This window comes from Vombatus ursinus, unplaced genomic scaffold (assembly GCF_900497805.2).
Source record: "Vombatus ursinus unplaced genomic scaffold, bare-nosed wombat genome assembly UNPS02009770.1, whole genome shotgun sequence".
Classification (NCBI taxonomy): Eukaryota; Metazoa; Chordata; class Mammalia; order Diprotodontia; family Vombatidae; genus Vombatus; species Vombatus ursinus.
The window spans coordinates 8,103,505-8,128,059 of NW_020949548.1; the positions used below are offsets into that span (position 1 = coordinate 8,103,505).

Consider the following 24,555-nt stretch of genomic DNA (forward strand, 5'->3'; position numbering starts at 1 on the left):
AAGGAAGGAAGGAAGGAAGGAAGGAAGGAAGGAAGGAAGGAAGGAAGATCCCAGCTTTGAAAATGCTTCTCTGATGATGGGTTCTTATTCTTAGGCCTTTGCCAAATGCATAGAGAAAGAAACAAAAAACCTCTAATGCTCTCTAAAGCCCCTGCTCTAAAATGCATTGACTGCACTTAGATTTTGTATTTGACTTGTGGAAGCTTCAAACACTTATAGAAAGGCATAATTTCATCTTTAACTAATTTAGGGGTGGATTCTTATTCTTCTTTTTCTATGTGTGTGTGTGTGTATGTGTATTTAATAGAATGTAAGCTCTATGATTATAACTATTTCATGTATCACTGGGTTTTCAGAATCTAGTACAGTGCCTGGTGCATAGTAGGCCCTTAATAAATACACGCTGTTTGACATTGATTTAAAGATCTGATTAAACACATGGCATATTTTCCTACTTCAATGGCCAATTCAGGAAAGTTACTTTTTTTCTGAGGACAGTTTGTCAATACAAATGAAAACATTTACTGCAAATGCCACCCCCACACCCCTCCATGAATGGTGGTATGAACTTTCATCAATAAATGAGTTTCACATTCAGTGCTAGGAGAGATAGGGCTTGCCAAGGCAGAGAGATAGATATAGATATAATTAAATGATCCATATTTAATCATCAAGAAAGCTCACAGGATTTAGAGTCAGAAGAGGTCTTAGCAATTATCTATTTCAAAATCCCTTGAGAGGTAGCAGGGTATAAAAGCCAGGACACTGGATTTTGAGACAGGAAGATGTGCTTACTAGCCATGTGATCCTGGACTAGATACTTAACCACTTTGGTTTTAAGTTTTTTTCAAGATGATCCTAGTACCCTTCCCTTCCAACTCTAAATCTATATAATCCAAAAAGCCCTCATTTCATAAAAGAAAGTGAGGCTTCAAGGGGAGATGACTTATTTAATGAATGTCACAGGATATGAACGCAGGTCTTTGAAGTTTCCTCAATACATTTGATTAGACCCAGCACTACAGGAAGAGAGGCAGGAAAATCTATTCCTGAGAAGTGGAAGGGGGCAAAGCCTGTGATCTCAAGAAAAAAGTGGAAGAAAAAGTGTATGGAAGAGAATAGAAAGACCAGAAGGCCCCCTGATGTGGACCAGGATAGGAAAAGAGACTGACATGCTTCCTGAAGAGACTCAGTGAGAGGTAGCAGGTCAGCTCACAGGTACAGGTGTAGACATCATGGACTGGGGTTTCCAACTATGCCCTAGTTCAGCAGTTTTTTAATTGTTTTCAACTCTTCATGACCCCATTTGGGGTTTTCTTGGCAAAGATAATGTAGTGATTTGCCATTTCCTTCTCCAGCTCATTTTACAGATGAGGAAACTGAGGCAAACAGGGTGAAGTGACTTGCCCAGGGTCACATAGCTAGTGAGTGTCTGAGGCCAGATTTGAACTGAGGAAGATAAGTCTTCTTGACTCCAGTCCTGGCGCTCTAACCACTTTACCACCTAGCTGCCTCATGAAGAACAGGAACATTTAAGGCAACAGTAGCTCCAAAAGTGATACTGGTGATTATTGTACTAGCCCACTTAATTTGGAAGAAGCAATACCATTGGGTTTAGAGCTCAGTAGGGCCAGGGGTCTAGGTAAGCCCCAGTGCTGGTAGTGTTCTTAGGGATGTATCCTACTCCATTCCCATATGTAAATTGGAAATTTATTGGCATTTCCTTCCCCAAGGTTAGGAGCTTAGGGGTTTTGCCTGGGTGTCATCATCCTGATTGGTGGGTGAATGAGGTAGGGAAAACTCACCATGCTTCATAACCCACCCCCCTGCTAACCAGCAGGCCATTTTGTTATTTGTTTACCCTGCAGCCATATACATATTTCCTTCAGCTATCTTCTCCTGATCCCCTTCTCCCATCCATTCTATTCCCCCTCTTGCTCTTGGATTAATAATCAAATGAATATTACCATCACTGTTAGGGCATGACAATTTATTGGCCAGTGGTCACTTAAAATCCCTTTTGACTACTATGTCTTAAACTCCCTTCCTTGGACACCACTCTCAGATATGTATTGTAGCCTCCTACTAGAATGTAAACTTCTTGAAGGCAGGAATTGTCTAATGTTTATATTTGTATTGCCGTTGCCCTAGCACAGTGTTTGACACATAAAGGATGCTTAATAAATGGAGGTCCAGAACCTAGCATGCTGGGTAGAACAAGTACTTTTAGAATGGGCTCCTTATTCTGTGTTGTAGAACCCTGGACTGGTTGTGATGGCCAATAGTCAAGGCCATGATGACCAACATTACATGGCAGATTGAGGTTATCTAATCTTTCCCCTTCCCCAACACGCGCGCGCGCGCGCGTGTGTGTGTAGTAATATCCCGTCAATTAAGGACAAGGAACAGGACTGTAGGAAAGAAGTCTCCCGGGAAAGCTGATGAGTCCAGGTCCAGAGAATGGAGAAGAATCAGAAATCATGCTGGATCAAGTCACAGCTCATCAGCGCATTAGAGCCAAAGAGGAAAGCAGGTTATCCCCCAGGTTATCATCAGATGGGTGATATTGAGCCAGGAAGGCAGCCAGTGACAGCTGGATTACCACCGCTAAGTTAGGTAGCATTTTGCTAAATATAGTCTTTTGGGGGTGGAGGGGCAGGGTTAAAAGAAATTAATATTATCTTACAAATACATTTGATCTACTCCAAAGTTAATTCTTGAGTCCTCAGGCTAATTCTGAATACATATGTGCACAAAAAGGGGAGAGTGGGGGTCCAGAGATCCTGAGGAACAAGGCTGCATTTGGTGATAAATTCTATACAGGGTACCATACCGGCAGCTTCAAGGAATCACCAGGTGGACTGGATAGAGTGCTGGATTTGGGGTTTGGAACACATGCCTCAGACACTAGCTGTGGGATCCAGGGCGAGTCCCTTAATGTTATTGAACCTTAGTTTGGTCGTGTACCAAATGAGAACAACTACGTTTGTAATACTTAGCCTTGGGGTTTTGATGAAGCCCAAAGGGGATAGCATATGTAGAATACCTGGCAAACTTTAAGGCACTCTGTAAATGCCAATTATAATCATTACTGGTCTCTTCTGGGCAGTCGGGGCACAAGATCAGAACACAGGGCTACCGTACTGAAGGCCGTGAAAGACGGTGAGCTCTGATGCAGGCAAACACTTTGGTGGCAACAAAAGCACAATGTCCCAAATTGCTCTCGCCTCCTCTTGACCAATAGGGAATGCACATGGTTCTGGCCCTTCTCTTGTAAACCTCTTGACCACAGGAAACCACAGGATTATAGATTTACAGCTGGAAGGAGCCTCTGAAGACACCCAGTCCAATCTCTTTATTTTATAGTTGATGAACTAAGACCCAGACGACTTAAGAGTATTGTTCCAGGTTATATAGCTAGTAAGTGTCTGAAGTAGGTTTGGACCCAATCTTCCTCAATCTAAATACAGTCCTCTAATCTTAAGGAAGTGAATGTTGAAAACTAAAAATAAATAAATTAATTATCAAGGAGAAAAATACAGTACTCTAACCACTCCACCATGATGTCTCCCAATCAAGTGCCTACTATACTGGCTTGCAGAGTAGCTGAGGAAAGGAAGACACTTCTTGGGAATCCACTGCCGCCGTACCTGAAACTCCAAGTATCCCTTTTCTCAGCTTTTGTAGGATTCAGGATTTTGCAGGATTCATGGGTTTTGTATGATTCTAATTGTTGTGTGACTGCAGTTCATACAAGTAAGAAAATAGCCCATCTTTCTAATTAATGGGAATTAAACAATTCTTTGCCCAAACTAAAGTCAGTCAACAAATATTGACTGGGTACCTATTCAGAGCATTGTAAAATTAGCTTACCCAAAAATTATTATTATCTAATGCTTTCTGGGAAGTCAAATGACTTAAGGATCTCAAAAACACAAAGACTTAAGAGGGTTTAAGATCTAAAAACACCCAGTTCACATTAGTGAAAATCTAGAAAAGGAAGTTTTCTTCACAAAGAGCCAGCATGGTTTCATCAAGATTAGATCATAACCATACTAACCATGTGTCCTTTTTGGACAGTGTTGCTAGCCTGGTTGATCAGTGAATTGGTAGAGATACAATTTACTTAAATTTTAACAAAGCACATTGTATAGTCTCTTATGCTCTTTGTGTGTGTGTGTGTGTGTGTGTGTGTGGTTACGGTGCAGTGATTAAGTACCTAGTAGTGCAAAGCAGTGTGTTAGTTGCTGGGGCCACAAAAGAAACAGCTCCCATCCTCAAGGAGCTAATATTCTATGTAGCAACATGCACACAGATAAGCAAATACAATGTACAACAAAACACATATACAGTCATTTCATGATGGAGAAAGCACTAATAACTGGGGGAATCAGGAATGGCATTGTGGAGGTGGCACCTAAGCTGAACCTTGAAAACATATCTGATTCTAATAGGCAGAGGTGAGAAGGAAGGTTACTCCAGGTATGGAGGAGCACCTGTTTGAAGAAAGAAGCAGAAATAGAATATTGTACTCAGGGAACACCTGGAAAATATCTAAAAGGGGTTAATTTGAAATAATACCAGAAAAAGAGGTGGAGACCAGATTGTACAGGCTTTCAATGCCAGGCTAACAATTTTTTCTTTTCTTCTCTTTTCTTTCTTTTAATCCTAGAGGCAAAAAATATTCCCTTAAGAGTAATATGCTCAGATCTGTGTTTAAGTAATATCAATTTATCAGCTGTGTTAGAATGGTTTGGAGAGGGTAGAGACTGGAAGCCAATCAGGAGGCTCTTGGACTAATTCTGGTAAGAGATGTTAAGCAACTGAATTGGGTAGTGGCTGCGCTGCTGGGTGATGGTGATGATGATGATGATGATGATGATGATGATGATGATGTTGATGATGATGATGATGATAGCTAGCATTTATATAACACTTTAAGGTTTCCAAAGTGTTTTACAATTTTTTTATTTCACTTGATCCTTACAACAACTCTGTGGGAGAGGTGCTATTCTCCCCATTTTACAGATGAGGGACACTGAGGTTAAGAGGTTAATAACTTATCCGAAGGTCACTCATCTAGTAAGTGTTGAGACAGGTTATGAACTTGAGTCTTTTTAAAATTTTTTTATTAATTTATTTTGATTTATCAATAATCACTTCCATATGCTTTTGAGTTTAAAATTTTTCTCCCCCTTCTTCCCCACCACCCTCCCCAAGATGGCACACAGTCTGATATAGGTTATACGTTCACATTCATATTAAACATATTTTCACATTAGTGATGTTGTAAGTAAAAATTAAAACCAATAGGAGGAACCACCAAAAAGAGGAAACAAAACTCAACAGAAGAGGAAAAAACTAGCAATTTGACTTCCATAGTTCTTTGTTTGGATGTGGATAGCATTTTCTATCACAAGGCCTCTGGGGATGTCTTAGATCCTTGTATTGCCAGGAAGGGTTAAGTTTATTAATATTAGTCATCACACAACGTGGTTGTTATTGTGTACAACATTTTCTTGGTTCTGCTCACTTCACTCAGCATCAGACCATACAAGTCTTTCCAGGTTTTTCTGAAGTCAGCCTGTTCATCATTTCTTATAGCACAATAATATTCCATCACATTCATATACCACAGCTTGCTCAACCATTCCCCAATTGATGGGCATCCTCTCAATTTCCAATTCTTTGCCACCACCAAAAGAGCTGCTATGAATATTTTTTGTACATATAGGTCCTTTTTCTGTTTGTGTGATCTCTTTGGGATATAGCCCTAGAAGTGCTATTGCTGGGTCAAAGGGTATGCACATTTTTATAGCCCTTTGGGCATATGAACTTGAGTCTTTCTGAATCCAATTCTCATCAGCATGGCTTTATCAAGGATAGGTCAAACCAAATTAATGTCCTTCCTTTCTTCTTTTTTTTTGGGGGGGGGACAGGGCAGCAAGATTAATAAGTGAAGGAAAGGATGTGGAGTATGTTGTGGAGGTAGAATCAATAGAACATGGCAACAGATTAGATATAGGGGAGTTAAGGGGATGGAAAAGTCAAGAATGGAACCAAGATTAGGAATCTAGGTAACCGAAAGGATGATGGTGCCATCAAAAGAAATAAAGAACCAATGGTACCCAGTTGAACAACCAGATCCAAAGAGTCATAATGAATGGTTCATATCATCTTGGAGAGAATTCTCTGATGTAATGCCTCAGGAACCTCTGCCTAGCTTTGTGCTATCTAACATTTTTATCAATGACTTAGAAGTCCAGATGACATGTTCATCAACTATGGAAACAATACAAAGCTAGAATGGGACATCTAACACATTAGATGATGGAGTCAGGATCCAAAAATATGTCAAGGAAACAGAACTCTGGACTGAATCTAATAATGTGAATATTGGGGCTGGACCTGTGATTTACTGGTATAATGAAGAAATGAGGGAACTCCCTCTATTAGTGCGGTACAGGTCAGCATCTTCTCTGTGACTTACCATCTTAGAGAGATAGTTAGAGCCCTGAGAGTATAAGTGCCTTGCCCAGGATGCACAGCCAGTACTTGTCAGAGGCAGGATGTGAACCCTTGCCTCTGAAGTCAGTTCTCTATCCACTACCTCTGGGTGGTTCTTTAAGGTGAAAATTAATAGGGATACATATTCTACACTCGGGCAAGGACAAACACTGAAGCCAAGAGGTTTGGTAAGGACACGTGACTTGACACCAGTTAGTGTGAAAAAGATCTCAGAGTTTTAGTGAGTTGCAAATTCAGTAGGTATGAAGAGTATGATATGGTAGTCAAAGAAACTAACATGACCTTGAGATACTTTAACAAAGTCATGGGGTTTGAGATTAGGGAGGTGATAGTTTCATTATGCTCTGTCCTGCTCAGACCATATCTGGAGTACCATGTTCAATTCTAGGCATTACATTTGGTAGGACATTGATAAACTAGAAAGTATCCAAAGGATGGCAGCCAGATTAGCCAAGGGCTTCAAGATCATGCCGTAAAATGATGGTTGAAGAAACTGTGCATGTTTAGCACTGAGAAAATTTATAATGGAGGAGTTTATATAATAATTATCTTCAACTATCTGAAGGTATGTCATGTGGAAGGGGGGTTAGAGTTTTTCTGCTTGACGTCATAGAGAACAACCATTCCAAGTTATAAAGGGACAAATTTAGACTTAATATAAGGAAAGACTTCCTGGCAGAGCAATCCAATGATAGGACGTGTTGCAGAGTGGATTCAAGTTTGGGCCCTTGTTGGACTAGATTTCCTCTTAGGTCCCTCTGGTTCTGATATTATATACGTCTGTGAAAAAAAAAAAACTAGGGCCTGCCTAAATAAAAACTTCTTCTATGGTAGAATTTTACATTAGGCAGTTTTATAAGAATAGTAGCTCACATTTCTATAGATTTTTGTGGTTATAAAGCACTTTATAGATATGATTGGACCCCATTCAGGGAAAGGTTGTCAATGAAGTGCCAAAGATCCATTCACTTTACAAGGTATGCATGAGAAAGGGCCACTAATAAAATTTTCAGCTTTTTAATAAAGAATATTTCCTTCCACAAAATTCTATTAACCTTTCATTTACACTCGAAGAATAATTTCTTTTTCTTGGGCACTTGCTGCCCCCCTACAGCAAATGTAGGAAATGCATCCTTTGACAAATTAAGCTTCAGAAAGGCCAGATCAGCTCAAACATTTCCTACTTTGAGTTAGAATGCACTATGGGGATTGACTCCAAGGGTTTACTTACCACATCAACCCCTTAGACATCACTTTTAATGAAAGAGTTATTGAAACTCCTGGGTAGAACTAGAGTACTACTTTGCCAAATTATTTTTTAAAGGAATCAAAAATTTTCACCTTTTACTGGATTCCCTGATATCCTAGGAAAATGAACGTGTAAAGGCAAAGTCTGATCCCTTAGGTTAATAAAAATCCTTCCTAAAATGCAGTCTTCTTCAGACCTATCCCATATGGTAGGTTGTAAACAACTAGAACTTACGTGTGTTCCCAGGAACTTTAGGACTCAAAGGAATGAATTTGCAATGGTGACATTTTGAGAACCATCACTGGTAGAGGGAGTTATTTAGAAAGAAGGAGGCCCTTCAGATCATGGCACATACTTAATTATTCCACTTATTTATAAGGCCAGCTCTGAGTATGGGTACTATATTCCTAATTACATTTGTTCTACTAAATTGTCTCGAAACATCTTCCTTCCTAACCATGATATCCTACTCCAAAGTCTAAGGTCTCCAGGGAGAATAGAAGCAGTTTTTACCTACTGAGGTTCCTATCCAGACCAATTCCTTTTTTGTTGGTTTGTTTGTTTTGGACTGAGCCTATGATTTCACTATGAGGAAATATAAGGAAACTTCCCCCCACCAATTCAAGCATCACATATACCTACTCTGCAGTTCATAGTGTTAGAGAGTTGTTTAGGCTACCAAGAGCTCAAGAGACTTGCCCCAGATCACAGAACTGATTAAGGTCTGAGGCAAGACTCATTCATAGATTTTGACTACAAGGCTGGCTCTTACTACATCCTGCTGCCCCAATTCCTTCTGAACCACACAGACTAATGTGTTCTACGACAAAGGAGGGGAAGTGAAAACTTGAATCTAAGCAATATATCAGACTTTTGAAAGCTGTGCTTCACAGAGACAGTGAGACTGCCAGCCAAGTAACTTGAGTCATAGTGGCTCTAAGTGGCAGCTATACCTTTTTCTAAAATGTAAATATACCATCTTCCCAGTCTACCCAAGTAGCAAACTAGGAAAGTGAGCAGGTAGACACAGACTCACGGAGGACCTTTTCCCCCACTTGTATTTCAGCTAATAGATATTGCTTGTTCCTCCCCACCACCCCTTCTCATGACCACGGATGATCTTCATGGTCCACTGGTGTCTGTGTAACAGTAAAAGATATAGGGTAAGCACATAATGATCCTTTGTGAAGGAATGCTGCTGTTGTTCAGTCATTTCAGTAGTGTGTGACTCTTTGTGACCCCATTTGGGGTTTTCATGGCAGAGATACTGGAGTAGAGCTCATACAGATGAAGAAACTGAGGCAAACAGGGTTAAGTGATTTGTTTCAGACACTAGAAAGTGTCTGAGGCCAGATTTGAACTCAGAAAGAGGAGTCTTCCTGACTCCAGGGCCAGCACTCTATCCACCGAGCCATCTAGCTGAAGGAATACATAGAAGGATATGAACAAGAGCTGTGCAGCATGAACAAGGGTGGACTGACCCTGTTGGAGGGAGGACCCACATACAGGACATCGCAGATCTAAAGTATCAAATTAATGACAGGATATGATCAATATCTATTCTATATATCTGGAAAATAAAGACAAAAATATTCTAACCTTGAGGACTAGGAACTAAACCTGTGATTTCATCAGTATTAAGCACTATACTATAGGTAAGGAAACTCCTTCAGCACCTTCTATGTAACTTAGTAGTCTTAAATAGATCCCTAGAGCACTGAGAAGTTAAATGACTTGATAAGGGTCACACAGCAAGTATGTGTCAGAGGACAATCTGTATAGTCATTAAGTAATTATCCTGTCCAATGTGAGTACACACACATGCATGTATACACATGTGTATGCACACACATATACAGTACATACATGCACGCAATGTACAATGCACGTATGTATACATGCTCACAAGTGCACATGAGTGTATACATGCACACATACACATAGAAAAGGAAAGAAGTGGGAAGAGGCTAGAAGCTCTAGGAGTTATTCAAGACTTGGCCATTGGAGGGCAGGAGAGATTAGCTTTAGCCCATCTTAAATATTTTCATTTTGTTTTTCCAGTTAGTTGTGAATTATTACAGATCATTGATTTTTTAACCCCATTTGACACTTCAGAGAAATACAGTGATCCATATTGTTGAACAAGGCAAAGGGTGAGGAGTTCTCATTTTATTTTATTTTTTTCTTTTGTGAGGGAAACAGACATAGAAGGATAGTTATATTAGCCACACGGGACTTATCATTAGACAACCTTGAGGATAGGGAGCCCGCCAATCACAAGAATGGCATGAGTCACCAACTTGCAGGCATGTACAGTAGTATACACTAAGGGTGTGTTGTCAGAACCAATGAGAATGTAATTTTTGGTCAAACAAATTAGAACAGTAGTTAATTGAGATGATCAACAGACAGCTGGAAGGACCAGATATTACATTTTCATCCTTTGTAGATAAGGTGAGATAATCACTTTGACCTAGAGTTTCAGGAAGGATAATTCTGAGATTAGTCCAGCCAGCATACGGATGCAGGTCATTCACTACCTCACATTGAGATGGAGAATGAAGGCTAACATTGGCCAATGGCTTCGTTAGAACAGAACATACAATGCTATCTATCTCTTGACAAAGAGGTAATGGACTCTATGTAGAATAAAACATATATTTTCCAACATGGTCAATCAGTGTGGGAATTTGTTTTGCTTGAAAGAGGCATATTTGCTAAAAAGGATTTTTTTTCTTTTTCAGTGGGAGGGAAAATTGAGGAGGGGTAAGCAATAGATTTCTGAAAAAATAAAGAAGAGAGGGTCATTGAAGCATTTTTTTTAATGTACAGAAGAGAGCTTAAGGAAAATGAAGACAAAGCACAGACAAACATAACAGCTTCGAAAGTCATATGCTATATTGGTTAGAGAAATGCAAATTAAAACAACTCTGAAATACCACATCACACCTATCCGATCGGCTAATATGACAGAAAAGGAAAATGATAAGTGTTGGAAAGGATGTGGGAAAACTGGAACACCAATGCACTGTTGCTGGGGTTGTGAACTGATCCAACCATTCTAGAGAACAATTTGGAACTATGCCCAAAGGGATATAAATCTGTGCATATCCTTTGACCCAGCAATACCACTGCTAGATCTGCATCCCAAAGAGATTAAAAAATAAGTAAAAGGACCTATTTGTACAAAAAAATATTTATAGCAGCTTTTAGTGGTGGCAAAGAATTGGAGACTGAGGGGATGGCCATCAATTGGGGAATGACTGGACAAATTGTAATATATGATTGTGATAGAATACTCATGCTACAAGAAATGATGAGCAGGATACTTTCAGAAAAATCTGTGAAGACTTACATGAGCTGATGCAGAGGGAAGTGAGCAAAACCAGCAGAACACTGTACACAGTAACAGCAATATTGTATGATAGATGATCAACTGTGAATGACAGCTATTGTCAGCCATACAATGATCCAAGGTAATTTCAAAGGACTTATGATGAAAAATGCTATCCATCTCCAGAGAAAAAACTGATGAGGTCTGTACGTAAATCGAAGCATGATATTTTTAATTTTCTTTATTTTTTCAAGGTTTTGGTGGGAGTCTGTGTTTTCTTTTACAACATGACTAATATGGAAATATGTTTTGCATGACTGCACATGTATTATCTATATCAGATTGTTTACTGTCTCAGGGAGGGGGGAAGTAAGAAAGAGAGAGAGAGAGAGAGAGAGAGAGAGAGAGAGAGAGAGAGAGAGAGAAAGGAAAAGAGAGAATTTGGAACTCAAATTTTTTTAAAAAAATGAATGTTAAAAATGGTTTTACATGTAATTAAAAAAATAAAATATTCAAAAAATTAATTTACATGTAATTGGGAAAAATAAAATTTTTTTAAAAAGAGAGTCACATGCTGAATATACTTAAAAGTAAAAGGAAGTTAAACATAATTGAGATCTGCAATTTCCTTTTTCTGTTCTATGTATATGGAAATACCTATTTTATTTGCATTTTAGATTCAGAATTTTAAAAAAAATTAAAAGAAAAAAAACTAGAGAGTATTAGGTAGGAAAGTGTCAAATAAGGGCAGAAATGTAGGCTAGAGCCAGATTATGAAAGGCCTTAACTGCCAAGCAAAGGATTTTATATTTTAATCTACAGGAAAGTGGGAGCCACTGAAGTTCTTTGAGCAGAAACGTAGCATGGTTACAAGTGTGTACTATGAAGATGAATTTTTCAAGGAATATAGAAAGGCGTGGAGAGGAAAGGATCAGCTATATGGGGATTCATTAGTAGGCTACTACGATAGTCCAGGTGAGAGGGGATGAGGGCCTAAAATAGGGTAATAGGAATGGGTAAAGATAGAACAGAAATTACAGTGAGGGTAAATTTTATAGGATTTGGCCACAAAATTGAATGGGGAAGATTGGACTTCAAATAAGATGCCAAGGTTTTAAGCCTGGGTGACTGGGAGGATCATTACAGACCAGAGATAGGGAAGTTGGAAGAAGGGGGATGAAGAACTAAGTTATAAAATTCTAGGTGCCAGCAGGGCATGCAGGTAGGGATGCTCCATGAGGTGGGAGGTGGGAGGTTAGGGGAAGAGATTAGGTATGGAGATACAGGCTTGGAAGTCATCTGCACAGAGGTGATATTTGAAACCATGGGAAGAGATGAAATCATCAAGGAAAAGAATGTAGAAAACAGTACCTAGTACAAAGCCTTGGGGAACATGTGCTCTTAGGGGACTGGTGAAGGAACGTGAATTAGGAAGGAGCCTGGGTAATAGGAAGACAAGTAGAAAGAGAACCAGGAGAAGGTGGTATCAGGACGTATCAAATACTGCTGCAAGATTAAGGATAAGGACTAAGAAAACATCAGTGGTTATGGTAGCTATGAGGTCATTGGTGGCAATGGAGCGAGTATTTTCTGTCGAATGGTGAAAGCAGGAGTCAGATGACTAGTAGTTAAAGAGTGAGCAGAGAAAGGGCAGTGACTGCCTTACTTTTGTATCCATCTCCTCACCACTTAGCACAGCTCTGAGCACACAGATACTAAACGAATGCTTGTTGATTGTTTAGAAATTGATTTTGGTAAAGCAGAAGTTCCTAAGTATTAAGCCACTGAAAACTTACAAAATTGCAGGGTTCTGTTGAGCTGTTTTTACTGAGCCATAGATTTGACCTTACAATTAAATTCTTTGTTTCTTACAGTCCATGCTTATCTTATAAATTGTCTGTTTCACTAGAATGCAAAATGTATTATCTTTGGTCCTAAGAAAGTTCATGAAACAGTCAAGAAAAATGACTTTAGAGTATGCCAATAATTCCATAAGTCAGGTGATGAGCCCATCCTTTCCCTTCAGGTACAGAGAATCCTAGTTTGATTTTTTTTTTATTAAAGGGGCCATCCCTAGACTCACTTCTTAAAGAGGCCTATTCACTGAATGGGCAATACCTCACCCAAAGTGAGAATCTGAAAAGATCTTAGCTTAAAAGGACCAGGGTCTCCCATTGCATCCTGGGCCATCTCCAGTCATCCTGATGAATATCTGGCCATTGGACCCAGATGGCTCTGGAGGAGAAAGTGAGGCTGGTGACCTTGCACAACCCTCCCTCACTCAAATCAGAGTCAATTGCAAGTCACGTCATCATCTCCCTGATGTCATGGTCCTCTTTGAGAACGAAGGACAAACACAACAACAGAGAAGGGATGCTAGAGATACCAAATCATGCAAATAACGACGGAGGGAGGTCATGACATCATTTGAGTTTGCTTAATTGTGTTTTTTTGTTACAGGGGAGGATTCTGTGAGGTGGGAGTGGATAATTGATGTAATTATATAAACAACAAAATATACCAATAAAACTTCTTAAAAAGATAAAATAAATCTCACTACATTGAATATTCAAAAACCACATTGTAGCTGACATGGGCAAAATGAATGAAAAAAAAACCCGGAAGCATCCCCCCCCCCCCAAAAAAAAACTGAGCTAAATATCCCTCGGCATTAAAATTTAAATTGTATCTGTCTGACACTTTCCCTTATAAAAGATAGAAGCATGACAAATGACATGATTAATTATCTCAAAGTTCTGATGACCACCAAATAGTCATTTTCTATCCTTGTCATTGGATAGTTAAAAATATACTTCACCTAATTGATGATTTAACTTGGCTTTTGAAGCTTCTGATCTTCCTCTCAATTCCAAAAGCCAGGTAGCAAAAGCCTAGAGGAATGGTATTTGAGTCCAAATCTCCAACATGAGCTTCAAAACACAACTGCCTTTTTGAAAAGCAAAATCACAGGCTCTTTTTTTTTAACTTGCAAGCAATGATTTCAATGTTAAAAGCAGTTGGTTTTGAATATTAAAGGAGAATGGGTCTTCTCATTTGAAGACTCTTTCTTAGTGAACTGAAAAAGGACATGACTACCAAAGGGTACCTAACAACACGATTCTTGTACCTACTATGTGCAAGGCACTGAACATACAAAGATGGAAATGAAACAATCCTTTACCTCAAAGAATTTACATTCTAATGGAGGGGACAGAACATATACTGAAAATACTGAACCCCTTCCTCCAAATGCGGTCTGATGAAGACAGAGTACAGTGGAAATATTATCTCCCTCTTCTGGACATTATATTTCTCTCTTAACATAGCCTAAAAACATAGCTTTGGTAATAACAAATTGCACTGCTGATTGAGCTTTAAGTCCACTAAAAACCTCCAAGTATTTTAAAAATGAATTTCTTTTGACTAACTTCTCACCAATCTTGTACTTGTGAAGTTGAATTTTTTTCTGTCCAAGACAAATACTTTACATTTACCTCTGTTAAATTTCATCTTGGATTTTGCCCAATGTGTTGATCTATTATGATCTTTTGGGATCTTGACATCCAACATGTTAGATACTCTTCCTAGCTTCATGCCATCTATAAATTTAATAAGTGTACAATTTTGAACCTCAGCCAGGTCATTGATTAATTAAAATGTTTAAAATTTCCAGGTCAATCACAAATCACTGGGGTACTCCCTCCATTATGGACCTTCCTCTAAGTGGATATTGATCCCATTAATTACTCTTCTTTGGGTTAAATAAATCAACAAATTCCACGTCCATTTAATTATAGTATTTCCCACCATAATTATACCACATTTCTCCATCTAGTACACAAGGAGCATGAATCCTAAAAAGTTCTTTTTTTAAAGACTGAAAAGTATTTTGCAAAAGTCTCCCTGAATTAAGAAAGGGTTCCAAATGAGGCAAATAATTTTGAAAAATTAAAGCAACAAAATAACTAAGTGAAAAGAAATTCATGGGCATTAGCTGGAACATCATTAATACACAGCCCGCCATTGCCTATTTTCTTTCTCCAAGTACAAGTTTCATGGAGGCAGCTTGGTGTGGTGGAGAGAAGCCAGCCTTGAAACCAGAAGGAACTGGGTTTGAGTCCCACCTTTGACACCCTCTGACTGTGACGCTGGGTAAGTCCTTTACCCTCTCAGGGCTCTAGGCAACTCTTCTAAGATTATAAACTGTAGAGAAGGTGCTATCTGTATCTGTGGAGGTAGTCTCCTCACCGGGGAGTCTCTGTGCCAATTAAAACATGGGTCTAGTTCCCATACCTGTAGAAGTCTACAAATGGGTTATCCTAACCATATTCTGCTTGACAAGGTCAGCAGTGATGAAGCATCCTTTTTGACCAAACTGTTGACTTTTACTTTAGAGCTCTGTTAGGAAAGTAAGATATGAACAAAGCTTTTATGGTTATATCTTCCATTCACTAACTGGGATAAGCAACTTGCTTCTTGAATCACAAAGTGACAAGTTTATGGAGATACTAAATCAATGGTTCAGCTCATTTGGCAGAACGTGTGATACTCCAGATATGACAGTGTTGAAGGCTATAAAACTCTGTCTCCAGCAATGTCTGTCTCTATTCTCCCTTCCATAAAAGGCAGCAGTGATCAAAGAAATGATGAAAGTGACATATGGAAAGAAGACCAGCATCAGAGAGAAGTCTCAATCTGGATAGATGGAAACTGCCTACTCAATGGAAAAAGAGAATTCCCTTTGTCATATTTCATAGTAAATAGACAATGAGAAAAAAATGAGCCCTTTTAATCAGGTGATTACGGTGCTATTTCGGCTTCTTTAAATACCCACCTGATATGGATAAAAGAATGGAAAGATCACATTGCTCAAGAGAAATGATGAAGCCCAGAAGAGAGTCTGGGAATATTTCAGGGTAACAGACTCAGTTGTTTAGTTTCTAGCGGATGTCCAGTGTTAATGTGGACACACCCTGAATATGTAAGTGTGGGGATGTAGGAAAAATAGAAAACATTCCCAGTTTTTCCAAGCATCACAAAACCATGAAGGGAGAAGGGACTTCAAGGGTCATCTAGCCTCAACTGTACATACACAGGGATTCCCCTTGACAGCATTCCTGACAAGAGCTCAAATCCAGCTTCCCCTAAAAGACTTCCAGGGATAGGGAGTCTGTTACTTCCTGGAGCTGCCTATTTGCCTTCTGGACAGCCCTGAAATCAGAAAGATTTTCTTTACACATAACTTCTAACTCTTCCTGGCTTCGCCACTTCCAATTCCTGTTCCCAGTTATGTCATCTGGGGTCGAGTCTAGCCTTTCTCCTGTATGATAGTACTTGGAGGCAGGTATTATGTGCCCACAAATCTTTTTTAAAAATTTTTCCTGGGGCAGCTAGGTGGCACAGTGGATAGAGCACCACCTCTGTAGTCAGGAGGACCTGAGTTCAAATCTGGCCTCAGACACATAATACTTCCTAGCTGTGTGACTCTGGGCAAGTCACTTAACCCCAACTGCCTCACTAAAAATAAATAAACAAACAAACAAACAAATAAATAAAAAATAAAAGGGAGTTTATTAAAATTTTTTTTTCCCTTTAGGCTAAACGTCTCCAGTTTTTTCAATAAATCCTCATATGATGTAGTCACTAGCCCTTCACCCAATTTCCTTTTCTGGATACTTTCAAGGTTACCGATATCCTTCCTGAATGTAGTGCTCAGAAGACAGTACATTATTCCCGATGTGGTCAGACCAGGGAAGAGGATGGTTAGGGTTATCACCTTCTTCCTTCAGTACACTAAAGCTCTTAATAGCAGCCTAAGCTGACATTAGCTTTTGCTGCCATGAAAGGCCAAGTCATACTACCATCCATGAGAAACTACAGATCTTTTTCTTAAGAACTATTGTCTAGCCATATTTTCCCCAGTTTGCATTTGTGAAGCTGACTTATTCTTTTATTTATTTTTAGTGTTCAACATTCACTTTATAAGATTTTGAGTTTTAAATTTTTCTCCCTCCCTTCCCCCTTCCCAAGACAGCAAGCAATCTGTTACAGGCTATATATGCACAATCATATTAAACGTATTTCCACATTAGTCATGTTGTGAAAGAAGAATCAGAACAAAAGGGAAAAATCACAAGATAGAAAAAACAAAAAAAAAAACAAAACAAAAAAGAGAAAATAGTATGCTTTGATCTGCATTCAGAGTCCATAGTTCTTTCCCTAGATGTGGATAGCAATTTCTATCATGAGACTTTTGGAGTTGTCTTAGATTCTTGCATTGCTGAGAAGAGCTAAGTCTATCAAAGTCGGTCATCGCCCAATGGAAGCTAACTTATTCTTAACCCAAGTATCCTACTTTATTTTTATCTCCACAATTTCCACTTTATTATATTCAACCTATGTCTAAAACCAGCCCCCTACACTGCCCGCTTTTATGTGTTTTCTTCCTCCATTAGAATGTAAACTCCTTGAGGGAAAGAAGAAAACAATATTTATTAAGCATCTACTATATGCTAGGGACTGTGCTAAGTGCTTTAAAAATATCCCATTTGATCCTCACAACTACCCTGGTGGGGTTCTATTATTAGCCCCATTTTACAGTTGAGGAAACTGAGGCAGAGGTTAAATGACTCGGTTCAGGGTCATACAGCTAGGCTACATTTGAACTCAGGTCTTCCCCCAGGCCCAGCACTTTATCCACTGCACCACCTCACTGCCTCATAAAAGGCAGTAACTGTCTTTTTGCTTGTATTTGTATCTCCAGTGTTTAGCACAATGCCAGATACTCAGTATGTACTTAATAAATGCTTGATTGTTGACTACTTGATGAACCTGTCAAGGTCTTTTTTGATCCTGACTAGCCTTGACATGTTTGTGTTATCTGCAAATCTGATTGCTAAGTCATAGATCAAAAATGGTTTATTGAATAGCATATGACCAAGGATAGACTCCTGGGATGCTCCATTAGATACTTCCCTCCATTTTGGCATTGCTCCTTTAGACTTTAAATTTTGGACATTCAACCAGTTCTGAATCTACTTAATTATACTGTCATGTACACCACATCTCTCCATCTTGCCTACAAGGGCGGCATGAGAAATTTAATCCAAGGCGTTGCTGAAAACTAAGTATAATGTATCTGTAACACTGCCTTGATCCATCAATCTAGTAACTCTATTTAAAAAAAAAAAGAGTTCAGTGACTGTTATTTCCCCCCATCTCTGACAACTTTGTCTCAGAGTCTCTAAGCTAATAATTTTTGTCCTGACCAGTTCATCAAAAGCCGTCCTACTGACACACATGTTCAACAGGCCTTATTGTCAAGTCACGCAGTGTGGTTGACATTCTGTCCTTAATTCATATTGCAGGAATGAGATTAAAGCCAAATGCAGTTCAAACCACTACAGCAATACCACTTAAATGCATATGACCCACTCTCTCTTCCTTCTATGAATTTGTTCATGTCATTCTTGTGTCCAGAATACACCTTCTCTTCCCATATTTCCACCTGTTGAAATCCCACCCATCCTTCAAGACTGAACTGAAATTGTACTTCCCCTCTAGAGCCCTTCTGGCTCTAGAATGAGTTGGTTTTTTTCACCTTTGGTCCTCACCACAGCACTTTAGAATGTGTCAGATTTCCTCCCCACAACTAGATTATAAAGCCGCATTAGAATAGGACCTGTGTCTTATCTATCTTTGTATTTTTCCTGTGGTATAACAAGTACTTTGCACATCATAAGTTCTAAACAGACATCTCTTGAGTTCTAATTAATATCTGCAGTCTTCTTTTTTCAGGGACAACAAGATCAGACATGTTTCGAAAAATAAAAACACAATTATGGTGTTCAAGAGAAGTTGGTAAATACAAAACTAGACCAGACTTGGGTTTTGTAGAATATGCTACTTCACAAATCGTTTTAAACCTATGTGGATAATATTTGCTACAAAAGGAAATGAAACCTTTATCCTTTATCAAGGATGTTTTATCCCTCTCTGAGCTCGGTTCCTGCAGCCGCTGACACGGCTAAAAGTACCAAGACGGTCAGAATTATTGGTAAATATGGAACACGTTATGGTGCATCCCTCAGAAAAACGATGAAGGAAATTGAAATTAGCCAGTATGCCAACTACACTTGCTCTTTCTCTGGCAAAATGAAGAGATGAGCTGGGAGTATTTGGCATCATGGATCCAGTATGAAAATAGTAGCTGGTGGTGCATGGACCCACAATACCACCCATGCAGTCATAGTCAAATCTACCATCAGAAGACAGAAGGAATTGAAAGGCCAGTAAAACTTTCCCTTTATCAAATATCTATAGCCCATAGTTCAACAGTGAATGGGTTAACTTAATGGAATACATTTTTTTAAAGATGTGTTACCAAAAAAATTTATAATTAACAGTAATCAATATTGATCTAAGCTACATTAGGTAACATAATAATCAATGAAAAAATATTGAAAAGATGTAGTAACCCTTCTGCTTCTAAAACCCCAATTGTGAATTGATAATATCTTAATTTGCTAGAGATAGAAGTATGCACAACATAAATAGGGGTCTTGACATGCTCATTTTTTTTTCTGCTAAATGAAAAGCATTTGAGAAAGGAGCTCTGTTAGTAGAAGGCTTTGACCAGTAGGAGCTTCAGCTGGTTCTCCACTGCTGAATTCCTTGCCTTAGCCACACAGCCACGTGGCTGGCTTCTATCTAAAGTGCTTAGACCTAGCTCTCCACCAGTGTGCCAGAGTCCACTGCTATTGGCACCTGGATAGCCCTGCCTCAACATCGGCCAATGCCAGCTGTTTACCACTTACACTAACCAAAGCAGGGACCAGAAACCTTTTCATAGGATAAGGAGTCATAATCTTGCCATACCACTTGTGTGGATCTAATCATCTATGTTGGATCCCAAGACACTATTTCCAACCCACTAATTTGGAATCCATTAGCTGCTTCCTATTCCCTCCTGTTTATGGGGAATTCCTGGTTGTGGAAATTTGGCCTTGCTCAATGGGAACTGTCTAGTTCCTCTCAATTGTAGCTTGTATAGGCCTTTCAACTTGGATTTTGCATTTGCTTCCACACTGTCGTCTTAGACCCACTGTGTACACTTCCAAGGAGTAGCTGACCTGCTGACTGTATGACCCCTTGTGCGTACAAAATGCTGCCACAGTCAGAATTCTCACACCTCATCACTCTCTGGATGCTGGCGCTTGTAATCTCTTAAATCTTCTAACATGCTAGAACTAATCTTGGCACATCTGAAGGAGAGGGAGGTTTTCATAATCACAGATGGAAAGTGGCAAGGGTAGGGGAGGCTTGCTAAAAGATCTACTCTGTTATTGAAAAGAACACAGCAGCCGGATACTCTAGGTCCTGGATGATCTGGCCCCACCCAGACTTTCCAGTCTTATCTCAGAATCCTCCCTTTCACTGGCACTATGCTCCACCCAAAGTGGTCCAGCCTCCATCTTACCTCTGTCTTTGCTCACACCATCTTCTTTGCTTGAAAACCTTTTGAACTGCTCTCCCCTTCTTTCCCCATGTAGAAATCTGCTCAGTTTCTTTAAGGCTCAAGTTAAAAGCCTTTCTTGATTTCCCTCCCTTCTCTGATCCTCACCCCATCACCATTCCTTAAGCAATAATGCTTCTCCTCTTGAATCGCAGAGTACTTGGCTTAGAATTCTCATGCACACTAACCATGCAATAGTTTTTGTGCATTCAATATAACTGACTACTGAGAAAGGCAGAGACCCAGTCTTATTTCATCTTTGTATTTCCCTAGCACCTAGTGCAATATTCTCTGCATATAGTAGGAGCTAAATAAATGCTTATTGAATTCAAGAGAGAAAAAAGGAGCACCAAAAAGTAGAGAGGGAGGTGCCCAATAGCCATCTATACAGTGAAGGGTCCGGGACCTGAGAGAAATCATAAAGATTTATGGGCTTGCTGGGATATACCAAGTGGGTCTTTTGAATCTCTTTGTGCATGGTCTCTCTCTTGCCACAAGTGTAAATATGTTTATATATATATATATGTATATACAAATATGCACATATATAATTAAGAAATATTGAACCATAAAAGGATGTCAAACTCTTGCCTCAGTTATTAAAGGAGATGCTTAATTCATATGGCAATACAGAAATTGAGAAATCATCGTAATTTATATTTGAGACAGAATTACCATCAAATATAGAGACCTAAACACTTTAAATGAAAACAGATGAGCTATTCTGGAAACACTAAAACAAATAAGTACCTGCTTTCAATACACACACACACACACACACACACACACACACACACACACATGCACACACACACACACTATTCATACCTCACACCTCTTCTTTTCCCTATATCCTGGGAATACAGGGAAGCCTGGATCAACAATTTTCCTTAGAAGTTCCTGTTAGTCAAAGACAAGTCCACAGGGAGCTGGAAAATGATGGTGCCCTTAGGGTTAGGTTAGTGGTGGCAAAGGCTAAGGATGATAAAGCAGGGGAATTTCTTAGACATGGAGACCTCCTGAAGTCCAGGCCCAGCTCACTGGGAAAGGCATTCCCCAGACCTCAGATGTATAGAGCTTCCACATGACTGAGAAGGTGAGCATCTTAAAAAAGGTAAACTAAGTGGGCTGCCTGCCTTGTCCCAAGGAAGGCAAAGGAGACAGCGACCGACTGAAAGAATCAGAAGCCTGGAATACAACCCCATGCCTTGGACATCATTTTTACTTCTGGGAATAACATGTTAGACAATTCAGTGTCTCAGATTTTTCCCCTAAATTTATTCCTTTCGAAGTTTTTACCTGGCTTGTAAACCCTTCTCCTCATAGATTTAGAGCAAAGGGAAACAGCTGAAAATCCCCCAAGAGGATGACTTACCTTGCTCATTGTTTGGCGGTAGGGGTGGGGAGTTAACAGGCTTGGATTTGTCATAGTTGTTAAAGCTCTGGCTGCGCCGGTTGCTGGCACTAAGAGACCCACGAGTTTTGGCTTCGCTGCCTGCAGCGGATACCCTCGCGGTAGGACCTGGGAGTCTGAAATGGAAAAATCAACAGGTGACTAATTTGGTCTGGTGAAGGAAGGGGAGGAGAGAGGTAGCTTAGGAGAGAGGGCTGCAACCATGCAGGAGCTAAGAACAAGAGAGCATCCAGGCTAACTGGGTCTGGAGAAGTTTTAAATCAAAGGCAAACCACAGCAAATATTTAGGGGCTAGCAACAAACACAGCAATTGATGGGAAGCTCTTTGAGGGCAGTGACAGTTTCATTTTTGGTCTTGTATCTCTAGTACCTAGCACAGAGACCGGAATATCCTAATGCTTGTTGAAGAATGAACTGATGCCCGGACGTAAACTTTGAGTGGTTTTACTTTTTAGAAAAGCATTTAGGAGTGTTTTCTCTGAAAAAAAATGCAGTGTTTAAAAACATGAAGTTCAAAGAACCTCTGAATCAGAGTTGATCGAAAGAGATGCCCCCAACCTATACTTGAGCAAGAATCCCTTCTATGCAGCCCAGGCTGCATTGGGATAAATGTAGCTGTTAGGAAGCTTTTCCTGCCATCAAGTATAAATTTCCCTCTCTGCAACTTCTACCCTCTGCTCTTAGCTTCGTCCTGACTCCAAGCAGAACAAATCTAATCCCTCCATCCACATGAGAGGGTTTCAAATTCTTAAAAACTGTTATCCTGGACCCCCAAGCCTTCTCTTCTCCATGCTAACAATTCCCAGTTCTTTCAACTGATCTCTGTATGGTATCCAGTTCCTACACCATCATGACTGCCCTCCTTTGGAAACTCTCTAGTTTATCAACATCCTTCTTGAAATTCATCTTGCTTTTTGTCTTGGTTGTATAGTCTTTCATTGTCAACCAATTTCTGACCACATCTAGGTGGATACATTAAAAAATATGGAATGATAAAAAGGATGTGGGTGTCAAATTCTTGCCTCAGTTAATAAAGGAGGGGCTTAATCTATATGGCAATGCAGAAATTGAGAAATTGTCATAACATATATTCAACAGAGACAGAATTACCAAACACAGAAATGCAGACACCCAGAAATGAAAACAGATGGGTTACTTTGGAAACATTAGAGCAAATAAGTACCTACTTTCAATATTTAATCAACAGCTTTCTTAGAGATTTTGCGCTGGAGTCAGTCTCCTCAGACTATGAATGGCTAAGTATGTATAGCCCTTGCTAGAATATTATCTATTTGCTTAAAGATAATCATTCACTTTTCTTATAAGTACATATCTCAATTCTTGGTTTTAGGAAGGACCCTGGTAAGTTGGTTGATTTTGGAAATTGAATCACTGGAACTTTCTACCTCTTCTGCATATCTTCTTTGAGGATGTTTGAGTTTCTTCACTAATGAGGTTAAAAACAAGTGACATTTACAGAAACCTCCCAATCACCCAGGCTTCCCACTTCAGCGCCATCACTCCATGGATCAAAACCCTAGCCAAATCTGGTAATTTCTAGCTTCACAATATCTTGCATGTAAGTCCCCTTCTCTCCACTTAGACAGTGGCTACCCTAGTTCATCCTTTCATCACCTCAACAATGACAAGAACCCTCTATTTGGGCTATCTGCCTCAAGACTCTCCTCTTTAGACTATTCTCCACTCAGCTCCCAGAGTCATTCTCCTAAGAGGTATGTTTGAGCAGGTCACCCCCCTTTTCAATAAACTCCAGTGGCTAGCTATTAACCTACAGTATCAAAGAGAAAATCCTTGGTTTGGCATTCAAAGCTTTTTATAACCTGGCTTCTTCCTTTTAAGTCTTCTGGGTTTTTTATTCGTTTGTTTGTTTTTTGAGGCAATTACAGTTAAGTGACTTGCCTAGGGTCACACAGCTAGTAAGTGTCTGATACTAGATTTGAACTCAGGTCCTCCTGGCCCCAGGGCCAGTGCTCTATCCATGGCACCACCTAGCTGCCCCTTTCTTATTCTTCACTGCCCTCCACACACTCTCTAATTCTGCTTCAATGGCCTTTCATACAGGACTCTATATCTCCCATCTCCATACCTTTACAGTTAGTGCCTCCATGCCTGGAATGTTCTGCCTCCTCAACTCCATCACTCAGTTTTCCCAGCTTCCTTCAGGGCTCTGTTTAAATTTTCCCTCGTACAAGAGGCCTTTCCCAATTCCTTCCCCCAGATGTTAGTGACTACCCCTCTGAGATTAACTCCCATTGACTCTGTACAGATGTTGTATATACCTAATCACATTAGAAGGTGAGCCTCTTGAGGACATGGGTGCTTTTGCCTTTCTTTGTATTCCAAACACTTAGGAAAGTGTCTGGCACATAGTAGCACTCAATAAAGGTTTTAATTGATTTTTGATTGCGCATGTGACCTCATTTGCATATGGGATCTCCCAGTCAGCAGTAAGTGGTGCTATTATTACTTTACAGCTGAGAAAACTAAGGTTTTGA

At 39.6% G+C, this 24,555-nt stretch overlaps 1 protein-coding gene across 4 annotated transcripts in view; it reads right to left on the reverse strand.

Moving 5' to 3' along the window:
- NAV2 (neuron navigator 2) overlaps positions 1 to 24,555 on the reverse strand; it is a 457,081-nt gene that overhangs the window by 240,029 nt on the left and 192,497 nt on the right. For all 4 annotated transcript variants that reach the window (XM_027852625.1, XM_027852624.1, XM_027852627.1 and 1 more), the window contains exon 6: positions 22,001 to 22,155. In XM_027852625.1, the coding sequence (XP_027708426.1) occupies positions 22,001 to 22,155 (155 nt within the window). The remainder of the gene's footprint in view (positions 1 to 22,000; positions 22,156 to 24,555) is intronic.